The sequence below is a fragment of the Tympanuchus pallidicinctus genome, unplaced genomic scaffold (genome assembly GCF_026119805.1).
Source record: "Tympanuchus pallidicinctus isolate F22 unplaced genomic scaffold, pur_lepc_1.0 scaffold5, whole genome shotgun sequence".
NCBI lineage: Eukaryota > Metazoa > Chordata > Aves > Galliformes > Phasianidae > Tympanuchus > Tympanuchus pallidicinctus.
In genome coordinates, this window is record NW_026294769.1 from 24,799,412 (window position 1) to 24,814,798 (window position 15,387).

The window sequence follows — 15,387 nt, forward strand, 5'->3', positions numbered from 1 at the left end:
CCACAGATACTGTGTGTGCCTGCTTCTACACACACGCATGGAAGAGAAGAGGTAGGAGTTCAAGAAGAATCTAACACACTGCAGAACAGCTTCAAGAAGGACGATCCTACACAGCTCCTAACATCAAAACATGCATAGCTAAGATAAACGAAATCTGCTTCTGTACATAGGAAACACTCCGAATTATTTTCCTCTCTAGTCTTGACTATTAATTAGTTCTACAAAAACGTCCCAGTATTGAACTTCAGCCGCAGCCTGAGCCTACCCCTCCTGCTCCGAGTTAACCTAACACCCAGCACTAACAAAGAATTCGTATGGTCACTTTAGTATATTTTGTGAAGGTCCAGCATGTCTCACGCCTTCACTATGAGAGCAGAGCAGGTGTCCTCTTCCTCAGCTCTCAGCCTCCAAGAGGATGTCTGCACTGGGAGTCGAAAAAATGTTTCTGGCACATTAAACACTGGAGAAGGTCAGGATTTACAAGAGGAAGAGTATGAGGTTGCCTGTGAGGATCTATTGCTTCTCACTTGATCCATTCCATATCTCAACAGACACATCAACTTCTTAGACCTACATCTATCAAACTGCTCTTTTAATTTCTGGGTCCCCACAGGGTCCTTAGTCCCTGAGCCACACAAATGCAGTGTCAGCTGCACAGGAGAGCTAGGCCACTCAGGACAGCACACCCACAAGTTACCACACAGGCCCATGATCTGTGCTGGCCAGAGGCTGGGAAACACTGGTGATAGGGAATGTGCATACATTCAAGAAAAACACAGGGAGAAAAACAACAGGTCTCTTATATTCCACTGAAAAATTACTGAGCCTCTGCACGTCACTTACCTGCAAATGTCTACTAAGTTGCAGGGAGCTGCTGATGGAGACGAGGCATCAGACAGTTAGAATGTCATTTTTTTAATGAAAACGTCTTAGACATTTAAAGAATGGAAGTTAAGACAGGCTCAGATGTGCACATGCATGTGATACTTGATCTACGTTCCCAAGGCCTTATTTACTAAGTAGATGCACGTCTTAAGAGAAGGCAAATGTATATTATGCCAAAGATGGTAAGAAATGTCACTGTACCTCTGAAGCACCCTGGCGTGAAACCGAGCTTTCCGAAGGCCACAAGCACCCTTCCTGCAATGCAGAAGGGAACAACACATGAGAAAAATCACGTGACAATCCTGCCTCAACACCACAGTGAGCTTCTAACCATTGATTACCCACACCTAAGGGAAGTCCCACCTCTCGCTTTCTATAAGTAGAACAAACAGCAGTTCTGCATCCAAGCAGGCCAAGCTCAGCGCACTGTGAATGTGCAGAGACACCGGCCACAACAGCCAGCCTCACAAACCACAGGGATGCAGCAAGCCAGTCCCAGCTGCATCATGGGACATGGCTGCCATGAGGTCTGATGAAGCTTGTTCTGCTGCCCAGTGTCCTGATTACACAAGGAGTCGAAACAGTGCACAACAAAACCTGATGACTCCTGCCATGTCCCATGGAGAAGGGACATTTGCTCTATACACAGGAATACCCTGGTCAACACCGTCACGTGCTCGACTCCCACCATAAATCAGCAATGAAACTGGTTTCAGTCACCAGTTCCCTTCTTCAGGCACTTCCCAGCCACCTTCCCAGGCCAAAGTGTTTTCTCTCTCAGCCCCCGGCAGCCTGCTTTAGTGCTGTACTCAGGGCAGAATAAAAGGGTGAAGAAAAAGTTGTCAATAAGGGAAAATAGCTTCAGGTGTACTGTTATTTTCTTTCTCAAATAATTTTTTAATTAATTAAAACATACTGCAGTTGATTTATTTTACTGGAAAACTTCAAAGCTGAAAAGGACAAACTAGATAAGCTATGAAGGGCAGAATTTCAACCTTACTGGAAAAAAATCAAAACAATACATGGCTGTGAGCATTTTCTTAGTGCTAAGTAAACTTGCATGATTTTATAGGCATCAGAAATTTCAGGAAGGAAAATGTACGCTGCAAATCCTACTGTACAGCTTTTTCTCACCAGAGCATCTTTGAACATATTTCAGATGTAAAAATAGACCTAACTAGATGTTCAGCATGGCACTCAGAGACCAAAACCGTCTGTGATCTTGTCAGGAGAGTCCACCATAGAAGAAAGCTGTTCTGGGAGGAATCTCCCACAGGATTCAGCTGTTAAGAGAAATGCTTTGAATAACAAAGCTTGTCAGTCACTTCTCTTCTGTAGCTATAGAGAGTAGATAAAGAAGGCTGACAATTTAAGTTATTTACAATTTCCTTTTGCAAGTATCCCTGCTCACTAACACCTGTAATGAAGGAAGACTCATAGGCAGACTCATGTACTACAGTGGCTATATAAGATTTTGCTAACTAAAGAAATGTTAACTGTGTAACTGCAGTAGTTCAAGTTACACCAGTATCCACCTTCCTTTATACCCCTCCATCACCCAGATGCCCACATTTTGAAATATCTGAGGGTGTATTTGCACAATTACAGGCAATCAAGTTATCAGCAGCTCGCCAAGCAGGCTCCAAGCCTACTGCAATTCAGTAAAATCTAGTAGTGAATGCTAAAATGCCCAGTTAACAACCCATGGGCTGCCATTCAACAGCAAGCTCCCAAGTGTGCAGCTTTATGATTCATGCCACTTTCTCTCCTCTAAAGCCTTCAGGTTCAGAAGAGAGAAAAAAGCTAAAAGCAAAGACCCAGCCCAGAAAGAAATTCAATCCACCACCAACATTCATGTTACTTAAAAGTCACTTCAGAACATGTTGCCAGTGTGAAAGTGGAAATGATGACCCCCATCCTGTTACCCACCTAAGGCAGGAGACTGAGAAGAACCAAAGGAGGCGGCACAGTGTGGAGCAAAGCTTTCCATACAGACACACAGTAGGACCTGCATACTGCGCCCTGGCACACAGAACCAAGGATGAGCCTTGGGATCAGCAGCGTCCAACAGAATGTACTTCTAATGCTGATGTCTGAATCCTGGTACAGGAGAAGGCACTGCAGCTACTGCAGGGACATGCAGAAAGCAATTAGGGTGCTGGGATCCCAAAACCAAGAACAGGAATTCAGTCTTGCTGTGATTCTTACTCAATGCACGGGCAAGTTTTAGAATCACAGAATCACCAAGGTTGGAAAAGACCCTCAAGATCACCCAGTCCAGCCATCACCTATCACCAATAGTACTCACTAAACCGTGTCCCTCAACACAAAATCCAAACATTCCTTGAACACCTCCAGGGTCGTTGACTCCACCACCTCCCTGGGCAGCCCATTGCAGTGCCTGACCACTCTTTCAGAAAAGTAGTATTTCCTAAGAAATGAATAGCGAGAGAGGCAAGGAGAAAGGGAAGGAGTGACAGGGTCACCCACACTCAGCTGTAAAGGAATCCCTGAACCCTTCTAGAACAGGAACTTACTGCACAGTGACCTGCAATGCCAAACACAAACATGAAGAGGGGCATCCTGAGCTCCACCGGTCTTGGAGTGATGGCGAGGGGCTGAGAGGAGAAGAAAGGAAAAAATCTGGTGCTATTAGATGGAAATATCCCAAAGACCTTTCTTCAGGGTGCAGGAAGAATGAAATAATGTGGGACTGCCATGAACAATCTGGGCTGACTGGTTGCTTTACACAAAGAGAAGGTGTTACTTCTTGCTCTCTCCTTATTTGACAGCTAATATGATTCCACGCGGCCAGATCAGCAAAACACAAGTAAGAACTGGCAGCATTTGTATTTATATTCTCTTGTTCTGAGGACCTCACCTTAAGGAAACCCGAAACAAAGTCAGCACTGCAAATAAAAGCAGATCATTTCTTTTTTGCTGTGTGAGCTCCAGCACCATCCCTCAAGCTGGGCATATGAGAGGAGAGGGGGCTGGCAGTCCTCACGTCAGTCCACCATGGATAGGCACAAGGAGCTCTCAGGTGTGTCAGTGAGGGCTAAGCCTGAGTACCTTTCACCTTGCTTCTTCTGTGGGCCATACATCACCTTCCTACAAGACCTTCTTGTAGATACTTGATAGCCTCAGCCACTTCAACGTGCTCCTTCTTAGGACTGAAGATCTGCAGGCGTGAGCTTCAATATTTACAAGTGAGAGGGAGGGAAAGCTCACACACTCATCCCCTGTGCCACAGTCATTTCTAACACTGTTAGGTTCTGAAATAAGGATACGCATCTTCATGGTAAATCTTAGTGCTTACAGGTAACACCAGAGTAAGCCAAATTTTAAGGCAGCAAGTTTGGCTTTGGCCGACCTTACCTGCCTCTGGGCTTCACGAAAATTTACAGATATACATTTTAAGATTAGGCTTTGAAATATTAGCATTACCTACTAAATCCAACAAGATGACTTTTTGATTGTCTAGTGATGATGATTACTCAAGGTTTAGAACTTAGGACGCTGAATAAACCCAACTAACTAGCTTTAGTTGTATTTTATGAACATTTATAGCTTCAGACTTCTCGAGGCTGCCTTTAAGCACTGTGCTTCCTGCAGTTCTCACTGCCACCCAACTACCATGGGTCAGCATCAGCATACTGATGGCCAGGAAGAAAGAAATGTACTAGAGGAAAGAAATGTACCGGAAGAGGAATTTTTAACTCAAGATAAATTGCAGATAACAATGTATGCTCTTCAAACTGTAATAAGCTAAACCAAGCCACACCATCACAAATTTGCTTATTTACTGAATCCATGAAGGTGATTTTCGGCTTTTTTCCCCCTTTTTTTTCACTTTTCAATTTCTGACACTTAGAACTCTGCCTGAAATGGTACTTCCTGAGAAACAGAAGTCAGCACTGCACTTGCTGAAGTGCATTTCAAAGAATCAGAGAACCATAAAGGTTGGAATAGACCACTATGACCATCTGGTCCAACCACTGACTCAGCACCACCATGCCCACTACCACGTCCCCCAGTGCCACATCCACACGGTTCCTGAACGCCTCCAGGACCAGTGACTCCACCACCTCCCCGGGCAGCCCATTCCAGGTACTGAGAGCGTCTCACTTTCCCCTTTCATTTTATGTAATAAATCATAAACATGTATACTTAACATTCACATATATGTACGTATACACCTCTGTTTAGCAGGTGAAGCATTAAGCAGGCAGTGCAGTTTCTGACTGCGTCCCTAGGTGGCAGTGCCATATTACACCACACTAAAGCAGCGCTCTGGGAACACACACACACAGGTCCCCACCAACTGCCTCTTGGCCAATGCAGTCCATCAAAGCTCCTAAGATGCAACACTTTCTGTCCCAGATAGGAGCAAGGCAAAACCGCTGCTTTGTCCCCAACAGAATAACAAGCATTGCAGCCAGACTGCTCTTTGCTTTAAGATCTGCATTTCCCAGGGGCAGGAAAGGTTGCAAGTGTCTGGCAGAAGGGCACATGGCTCCAACCAGGGGTTTGAGAATTATGGAGAGTCTGACTCTCACTCTTATTCTGCCTCCTGACATCTGCAGTGCTTATTTCTATTACTTGATGCTTTAAGGCTTTAAGGCCTTTATTTCCCCAGCTTCACAACACTTTTCCACTTCACTTCTGGAAGCGAAGGAAACAAACATTATCATACTTCCTTTAGGTTAGCTGTTAGGGGGAAATTCTTCACTCACAGGGCAGTGAGGCGCTGGCACAGCTGCCCAGAGAAGTTGTGGTACCCCATTCCTGGAGGTGCTCAAGGCTAAGTTGGATGGGGCCCCAGGCAGCTGAGCTGCTGGGAGGCGGCCCTGCACAAAGCACAGGGTGGGGCTGGGTGGGTTCTGAGGTCCCTTCCCAACCGAGCCATCCTATAGTTCCAGGATTTAAAGATGAAGCAAGTTGCCCAAGGACACACTGAGTCAGTAGCACTCAGGAGTCAGCGCTCCTCGCTTCAGGTCCCACCTGTAGATCTCCTCAATGCTGCTTTTCTTATTAAAGGTGTTCTGACTTCATTGTGGCGGACTTCAAAGAGCAGCAGCTAGAACACAGTGTCTCTCCCAGCAGGCAGGAGAACACAATGTGCATCCAACTCCTGCCAGCTGATGTCTGGCACAAAGGAAGAGGTTTGGCCAAGCAGGGTGGCCTCTCCCATCTATGCTTTCCTCTGGTCATACACTTAGGTTCTCATTGGCATGGGGATTTTCACAGTTCTCACTCTCCTGAATTTCCACTTTTATTAGGAAAGAGCAGTTCTGGGACAGCACACAGCACTTTTACGCCTGTGCTCGGGGGCCTGGGCACTCAGGACAGACCCCAGTGGCAGCAGACCAGCGCCAGCATTCCACACTTCTTCCCCATTGATTTGGTAAGAGACAAAGACGTAATGGCAGAAGCCACCAAGACGGGAGGGAGAAATCCATTTAGTGCCGTCAGAAGCTCATTAAGCACCTCCCCGCAAGTCACTTCGTGAATCAGTTGTCCCTCAACGTCCCCCTGGAAATCACGGTGATGACACTCCGAATTAATCACCACCAAGCACGATTCATCTCAGTACTGCCCCGGCGTCTGACACCACCTCAGCTCTCCCACAGCACAGCAACTGCCTGCGCCCCTGGGACGTGCCTCTCTGGGGCTGCCGCGTGGCTCCACTCCAAAGCCGACAATGGCTTTTCTCCAGCGACGCGGCCCTGACCCCACCTGCTGCCATTGGGCTGGCCAGAAGGGGGAAATGTTTAATATTTCATTTGCTGCGATACAGACACCACTTACGCCAACACAGCTGGTGCTCAGCAGTGCTCATGGTTCTCTCCCCTGAACTTGTACTTCTGCTCATATTAAGACCGCGGTTAAACTCCATCTCAGCTGTTGCAGCAAACTGGGTCTGTGTGTTTGTGAGGTTTGTGTATTTTAACATCCACACCAAACAGCACAGCTTGCACCTCGGCAGGAAAACCTAGTACTTCTGAAAGCTCAGAAGTCTGCCCATGTCCTGCTGTGGTCTGCTTAAGGCCACACAGCAATCAGGGAAATAAAAGAAACACAGACCAGGGAAAAGACGAGAATATGGTAAGGGTCTAGAAAGGGGGAACAAAAGGAAAGAAAATAAAACTAAAGTTGAACCAGTGGCCATACAGAAAAGTGTATCTGCAGAACAAGAATGCATGCACTACTTCTTGGGAGGTAACTATTGTATTTTATGAGATCAGTCCCCTTACAACCCTTTGAGTGTTACTAACACCTGGGATCCCAGTGATATTTCATCTTCTTTTTAATATTCTCATCTCTGGAAATGAGAATTTCAACCTCCAGGCCCTTTCTATTTTTCTTTTAACATGAAGAAAGCCAGACGAAGCAGAAACCCACAAATACATAAGCACTCATTGCATTTCATTATTTTGAAGCCCACGAGTTTTACAGGTGTAAGGCTGGTGATGAAGGTAACAGAGATATCACCCTTTCATGGCTGCTGTAGATCTGAAAGGCAGCAGAACAAGAGGGGCTGTGGGCAAACCGGGCAATCAGTGCAATTCAGTGACAGTTCAGCTGCTGGAAGGCACCATCACAGGAGACAGAGGACCAAAGGAAAGGTGCATGGCTCAATGTAGCACAGGCATGGAGATAATAAAGCCCAACTGAATAAGAAAGGCAGGATCCAGCTACATTTCTGCAGCCTCAGCCAGGTAGGAGGGCTTTTCTCCACATGGCTCATTGCAGAACTAGCCAGCTCGTTTACTGTGCTCTTTTAAAAAATACTGCTGAACTTCCTCTGTTTTCATTCATCATTTCTCTACCGTCAAAAGGCCTGAGTCAGAATGACATTCCCTGGACACATTAGTGCTTAATAAACATTTAAATCCATTTTCAGAGTCTGAACACCACAAAAAGCTTGTTCCCTTGGGAAAAAGCCCGCTTCCCAACAGCACTTGCACGCAGACCAGTGTCTGCCTGGTTAAAACACTGATGCATATTACTGACCCCGCATCTGACAGCACATGCTACCACAGAACCATGAAATGGCTTGGGTCAGAAGGGACCTCAAAGCCCACCCAGTCCCAACCCCTGCCATAAGCAGGGCTGCCCCCCAGCAGCTCAGCTGCCCAGAGCTCCATCCAACCTTGCCCTGAGCACCTCCAGGGTTGGGGCACCACAGCTTCTCTGGGCAGCTGTGCCAGTGCCTCGCCAATCTCTGAGTAAAGAACTTCCCCCTAACAGCTAACCCAAATCTCGGCTCTTTTAGTTTAAAAACATTCCCTCTTCTACTGTCACTATCAGACCATGTAAAAAGTTGCCCTCCCTCCTGTTTATAAGCTCCCTTTAAGTTCTGGTAGGCTGCAATGAGGTCGTCTTCTCTGCCATCTATTGGGCAACCTGCTCTGGACAGCAAGACCGGATGGGTGCCTTCCAGTCTCACAAGACCAGACAAATACTTCTGTTTCCTGACTGTCAGACACTGCGTGCTACTTCTGTGGTCTGTACTGCAAAGAGCACACAGCTGGTTTCTGCCAGAATTTCCTTCTAACGCCTAAGACAAAGGAGAGCTCAAACATATTTGACACCTGACCTCAGAGGAACTCTCAAGTCCTCTTCCCCACATAAATGGCAGTTTTTTAAGAATGGCTTCAGCTTACCAGAAACCAAGATGAGTAACTGTGCTGACAAACCCACACCAGTCAGTTTTCAGAAGAATAAACAACCAGTTCTTGCCAACCCATTATCAAGTCCTACAAAGTGCGCACTTGACTGTGATCACCATTACTTACAAAGGTGCCATCAAAATGAAACTGAGTCAGAGTTTTAAAAAGGACTGAAGAGCAGTTTTGGATACTAAAGCAGCTGCTGAGTCCTCACTGTCAAATTACATGTCCTTATCTGCAAGAAGATGATGCTTCCTCCCTGGTTTCCAAGAGAAAAGGTACCATTCACTCTAATAACAGTCAGTACTAACGAACCATGCACAGGAAATAATGGGTTACTTCATGCATTTGACAGCTCACTGCCATTTTAAAAGATTTGTGAAGATGAAAATGTGTTTCCTTTATCTGAAATCATGTCATTTTAGGTACTCACAGCAATTATAGCTAACATTTTCTGGACACAAGTGTGATTCTTGAGTTAGTGTGTCCATTTCCAAGAAATTCTTGAATTAATCCAGTCAATTTTTCCAGTTCAGAAGTCAACAAGGTTAAGGTTTCACAAGCTCTAGTTTCATCTGTAACCAAATTTGAGCTCAATACTCCGGGGGAATGGAGAGATGGGCAGCAAGGCTGCCCCCTCTCAAGGAGGTGGCTCCTCTCCTCCCCTGCAAGGAGCTCAGTGGAAGAGCGCTAAAAAAACCACAATTTGTTTTCAGCCAGACTGGCCCCCTGAAGTTCTCACTGTGTCCTTCTGATAAGGAGAACAAAGAACAAAGGGAAAGACTTTGTTTGTGTGAAAAGAATGGTAGTTTAAGCTTCACTAGACTGATTACTAGTTTAGACTATCAGGGACTGTGCCTTTCAGTTGCCATCGTACAGCTGCTTTGCCAGAGAAATGGAATGAAGAGGTGGAAAGAACAGAGCTGCCAGGAACTCAGTGCATCACCAAGCGAACCTCACAAACCGCTCTTTGGCCATCACGGCCAGCAGACAAACCAAGGGCACTGCTCAGAGGATGACAGAAAGCACATCAGAAAAAGGATCTCTCTAGTACACATGGGATGCTTTGGCAGTGAAGGCTCAAATGGCACCTCTAGGTCAGGGATGCTCTGTGGTTAACCCCAGCAAGGAAGCGGTGCAGCCCATCCATCAAACTTCCATCTCACAAGGCAAGTTAGGTACCCACGTACTACTGAGTTGACTGTGGACGGCCTTGGCGAGTCCAGATGGAGATTCAGTGTTAATCCTTTCACTCTCCAGCAAGACATCTTAACCACTCCAGGTCCCTGGGAACGATACTGTGCCTAAGATTTCACATTTTTCTGGGCAACTACTGGAAAAGCTCTGGATCCAGTAAAGTGTCCCTGCAGCTCCATAGAACAGTAACAGTGGTAAAACTCCAGGCATTAGTAAATATACAAGAAGTCACAACATGTCTCAGTTCTTCACATCCAAGGAAGTAAATGGCTTTGTTTCTCCTTCATTCCCTCCCAAATCACAGCAGAGAACAGTATGTCACACCTGAACCTCCAAGCATATAATGACAATATACTCATATAACATAGCAGGGCCTAAAAATACTCAAAGGCAGCAAATTTTAAATTTGCATTCTATTTTTTCCACTGATAAATGCAGCTAACTATAGGAAACACTGAAACTAACGGTAGAGATTTTTAAAACATGTATCAGATGTATCAGAGCTTCTCTGCAGCCTCTGATGCAGATGAGCACAGCACGAGAAGGAATTAGGCAGCAGAGTGGGTACTCACTGTCTGCAAAGTATCCTCCTGTCTTCTGCTTTGGCTCTGACGGTTGATAAAGGAGCGCGTCGAGAGTTTGTAATGGTTCAACAAGCAGATGATCACTACCACCATAACAGTTATAACCACAATGATAATGATGATTTGAACAAACTCCAGTTCAGCTAAAAGAAAAAAGAAAAATACGTCAGTCACACACACAGTGTTAATTCATCACAGAAATAACCTGAAAACGCTCCATATTTCATCAGAATCAATGCTGTCCATTTTGCAAAGTTTTGCAAAGAAAACTGTGCCCTAGGAAAGTGTGATTTTTTTTTCCATTCTATTGCATTGCTAATCAATTTGTGTGAGTGGCTGCAAGTCTAAGGTAAGAAATTTCTGTGATCCTTCACTGCTGCCTTTACTGGTAACAAAGTCTTGAACACAAACAATTCTTCTGCAAAAACAAAACAAAATGAAGCAAATCCCCTATTTTAATCACCACCAGCAGCTTCAAAGCAAAGCTCACAGACCGAGGCCACAGGACACAGCACCCAGCGTTCCAACAATCCACATCGTGCTGCTGGACCCAAAACCAAGATCAGGAAAATTGAGGGGGGAAAAGTTTCCTTAATTTTTATCAGCTAAGTGGTATGAAAGTTGCCCACTGAAAGTCACCTTCTTCTCTGACTGGATCTATACAAAGCACCTTTTCCAATTACTTATTGCTCTTGAACTAGAAAAGAACTAACTTCTCTAGGGCATTCCCATTCCGGTGTAAGTCTAAAAGAGCTCTGGCACTCAATACCACCACAGTTACAAAGAAACCAGGCTCTTAGTGAACACTACCACCAGAGCCCACCACCATACTCAAAGCTCCACCCATGCCACTAAGTATATTTAGAAATGAGTCACTTGCAGTCACTTTTGCTCCCAGCTATGCCAGAGCAGCATAGACGAGCAACTTAAGGGAAGAAATTGCCCTTTGGAAGCTACAGTTGCTGGTATTTCTATGGAAACTGTGTTGCTTGCTTCTCATGACAACCCTAGTTAATGGAAGGAGGTCTCAAGCAAAAAGCAAAGAAGCAACAGGAGTTGCTTGGTTCTCAGCACCTTGCAAAAATCACACCACTTTTGGGAACAAAAACATGAATTTGGAGGAACCAATATAAAATTCTTGCTTTAAAAAGCCAGTGAGGGAAAAATGACACCAAAAAAAAAAAGAGGAAAAAAAATAAAAAGCCAAAGCAAACATCAGAGAAAACAAGTCTGTTCTCTCTTATCACTTCCATTTGTAGTCATCCTCAACCTTCTGTGCAATACCAGTAGCTGAAGCTTAAATGAGCACATTGCCACTACAACACCGAGCTAAAATCACATCTTCTGTACACACAGCATCGCATGTGGTGGAGCTGGAGGAAACCCGAGGCTGTCTCACTACTGTGGCCAACCAACCCCCAGACTCAAAGAGCCAAAAGCACACTGCTGCCCAGGGGGACTGATGCTGAGAAGCACCCAACAGAGGCTTGCCACAGCTGTAGTTCAGAGTCTGTGGCTACCGTGCATCAAAAGGGTTTCTTTGACCCAAAGTCTTTTGGCTTTTCCCCCACTTTGGTCCATGCAATGCTTTAGTCTGGAAACGGAGAGAGCGCTGCTAAAGGGCACCACACAAAACCGGCAATGTTGATTTAGGCTTTCCTAGAATGCAGAGATCACTGGAATGGCACGTCACTTCTCTGTCCGCCAAGGGCACTCTTCTACACTGGACGCGGCCCCGGCATTTCGGCGGCAGAGGACGGCACCTCTCCTCCGGCAACCAGCGGCTGGGGCTGTGCGCACTTCCCTCCGGGGAGGGCGGGGGAATCGCCGGGACGTGCAAGGCTGAAACACTATACGCGGCCATGCGATAGGATCGCGGCACACACGCATGAGCACATGGGATTTTCCAAGCTCAGCCTTCTGCCGCTGACATTAGAACACCACAAAGCATCCTGCTGCTGTTCCAGAGGAAGGAAAGAGGCGTTTAACCTCCTCTTCCTCCTGCCCATCGGGCTCACCAGCGGGTTATTAATAGGAAAAGGGAAAGAGCAAAAGGCAAGGGCTGAGGCCGTCTGCGCTCGCTGGCACCGCTCGCGGGGGAACGGCTCCCGGCGTTTGGGCACACGCACTTGGCACACGTGCGGGGGGCGAGGGACCCCGGTGACGTGTGGCAGCCCCCGCGCTGCCGTCCCGGCACGGCTTTGTCCTAATATGGACTTTTTCCATAAATAAAGTGGGGGAGAGGGCAGGGGGATAGGGAAACGGGACATCTTCACCTCCCGGTATCCGCCCCATGCACGGACAGACACACTGCTTCACATGCAGCAAACAGCACTTGTACCACGTTTTTGTTGGTTTTTGTTTTGGTTTGTTTTGTTTTCCAGAATAATACTTTTCCTCACGAAAAAGTCAAGCATACATGTAATGAAAACACCTTCACAGAGAAATACGAAAAATAAAAGAAATCATTTATTGCCCTATCCCTGCCCGTGCAAGTGGGAATGCCCGGCTCGATGCCCGAAACCACCCTCTGAAAGCCGGCTGTGCCCTGCGAGCCCTCCACCGCGTCCCGCACTGCCTGCCCCGCACTGCCCGTCCGAGGGAGCTCCCGGAGCAACGCCCGCGCGGCCACGAACGACAAGCGAAGCGGGAGTACCTCGTTCCAACAACAGGTCTCTTAACCGTGCATCCTTCACCGCGGTACTGTTAAGCTGCTCCCTGGACATACTGTGTCCGCTGGGAAAGGAGGGCCTCCGCGCCCCGCATCGCCCGCCCGCCTCCGAGCTGCGCCCGGCTGCTCTGCTGTCTGTCTGTCTGTCTGTCTGTCTGCCTGCCTGTCTGTCTCTGCAGACACCAGGCGGAACGCGGCTGCCCTCAGCCCGACCGCGCTTAACGATCAAACCGTCTCAGCCGGTTAAACGCGCTTCCTAGGCTCTAGCTGAAACCAGATGCAAAAATCATAATTGGGAAAAAAAAAAGAAAGAAAAAAAAAACCAAAACAAACAAACAAAAAAAACCAGCGCGGGGAAACGATCCGCAGCGCTCCCGGCCCCGCTGCTCCCGCCCGGCCTCGCACTCCCCGCCCTCTCGCGGGCCGCGCACGGGGGATCGCGCCGCAGAAGGACGGACGGACGGACCTTACCGCGCAGCGCCGCGCCGCTCTTTAAGCCGCGGCCGCCCGGCGCCCGGCGGAGCCTCCGCGCCCTCCTCCTCCCGCCCGGCCGCTCCGCCGCCCCGCGCCGCCGCTCCGCGCCCGCCTCCGCGCCCGCCTCCTCCTCCGCCCCCGCCCCGCGGCGGCCCCGCGCCGCTCGCCTGGGGGAGCCCGCGGCCCTGAGGGCCCTGGGGGGCCGCCCGTCCCCGGGGGGGGGTCGCCCGGCGCTGAGCCGCCATTACCCTCCGCGCGGACGACGAGGGCGGCTCACCGCCGGCGCCCGCCTTTCCGGCCGCGGAATGAGAGGGGCCGCGGAACCTCGGCCGCTGGATGATGCGACGCTATGGGGACAGACGCGGGGTTTACGATATTAGGGAGACGCATCCTGGTGTGATATTGCAAAACGAGAACCGCCATAAGAAATAATCCATACAACCTCCAGCCATCTACACGCAAAAGTCAAAAAAGGAAAAAAAAAAATATATAAAAAAAAAAAAAAAAAAAAAAAAAAAAAAAAGGAGGGGGAGGGGAATGAAAAATACCACAGATTTTGGTCTCATTTCATGTGTTGTTGGCATGACTCTCAGCCCCTCTGCCTGCCTCGGCCCCAGCACAGAGCTGCCTCTGCTGGCAGCAGCTGGGGCGCAGCTTCACCCCTAAGCCATTACTTCTGTAGGCAGGAGGGTGCTCAGCCCTCACTTGATGTCCAGGCTGGGTAGCAGACTGCTGTGCAGCCCCATGCCCTACCACAGCATGGCTGCCATGTTGTGAGCCCCAGGAACCGCTCTGGTCTGCATGGCAATAGTGCTGCTCCCCACACGCCCCATGGCTGCAGATATATGGCCCGGACTCAGGAAACCAAACCAGCTTGGTCTCAAGGGGTGAAAGCTGAAAGAGGACAAACCATCCCATGTCAGCTGCCCGTCAGCTCAGCACAGCCATGCAGACAGACCTTCCCACATCCCTGCTGCATAGGGCTGGACAGCTCGGCTTTTGGTGCTGAACAAGTGCCAGGTATCCCACCAAGCTGCCCTGTCAGCACCAACGGGGACTTTGCTTCCTTCTCAGGTTCCCTGCCTGGTGGCGGAGGTCCCACCCCGCCCCATCACCCACTGTGCTGGGGAAACAGCTGGAACTCCCCAGGCGTACTGAGTCGCAGTGCTTCTCTGCAAACCACCACCAGTCTACCACCTTAATGGGAAAGCCGAGGGCTGGTTAAACTGGGTAAGACAGAGGTGCAATATTTTAAGGCTAGCTGTAATGATCTGTCACCTGTCTCCTAGTGACTGTGGAAACAAACTAATTCTGCAACCCACAGGACCTGCCTTTTTATTTTACTCATACTAAAGATGGTAATCTCTGAAATGGAAGAAAACATAATCTCTGCTGAGCAAAACTGGGAAGACGCTGTTTTCTCAATATGACTATCGCTTTTACCCCTTTTTTTCCCCTCCGCTTCTCAACAGACATGAATGACTATAACGTCCAAAGCTGCTGAAGAATAAGACCAAAAGCATTGCTTTGAAACTGGAAAATAAGGGGGTGTTTGCCCCTGCCCACAGCTGTCCCCTATGGGCAACCTGCGGGGGAAGCCTGGTGGCGTGGGGCTGGGGCTCAGGGGAGCGTTAAGGGCTTTTCCCACTTGCAGTGCACGCAGGTAACTGGTGTGCCAGCACATACATACCTAGATACATTATGTGGTTTTGTTTAATGTGATTAGGTGCAAGGATCCAACCAGATGGGAACAGCGTGGAGATTAGCGACACAAGCCAAAACCAGCAAGTTTTGTGGAGGGATTTAATGCAGACGAGGACAGCATTTAAGTCCTCCAAATTAACTTGCTGTTAAAGCTGTTTTTTATTATGCATTAATAGGAAGGATTGTGAAATTGATT

The 15,387-nt window shown here is 48.1% G+C and overlaps 1 protein-coding gene across 4 annotated transcripts in view; it reads right to left on the minus strand.

Moving 5' to 3' along the window:
* The window catches only part of LDLRAD4 (low density lipoprotein receptor class A domain containing 4), a 271,366-nt gene that overhangs the window by 9,060 nt on the left and 246,919 nt on the right, over positions 1 to 15,387 (minus strand). Inside the window, exons 1-4 of one of the 4 annotated variants that reach the window (XM_052704090.1) lie at positions 13,480 to 13,549; positions 12,999 to 13,280; positions 10,331 to 10,485; positions 1,087 to 1,140 (exon numbers count right to left, since the gene is read on the minus strand). In XM_052704090.1, the coding sequence (XP_052560050.1) occupies positions 1,087 to 1,140; positions 10,331 to 10,485; positions 12,999 to 13,068 (279 nt within the window). In that variant the 5' untranslated portion in view covers positions 13,069 to 13,280; positions 13,480 to 13,549. Of the gene's footprint in view, positions 1 to 1,086; positions 1,141 to 10,330; positions 10,486 to 12,998; positions 13,281 to 13,479; positions 13,585 to 15,387 lie in introns of those variants that run through there. The other 3 variants (XM_052704091.1, XM_052704092.1, XM_052704089.1) reach the window with 3 other exon arrangements.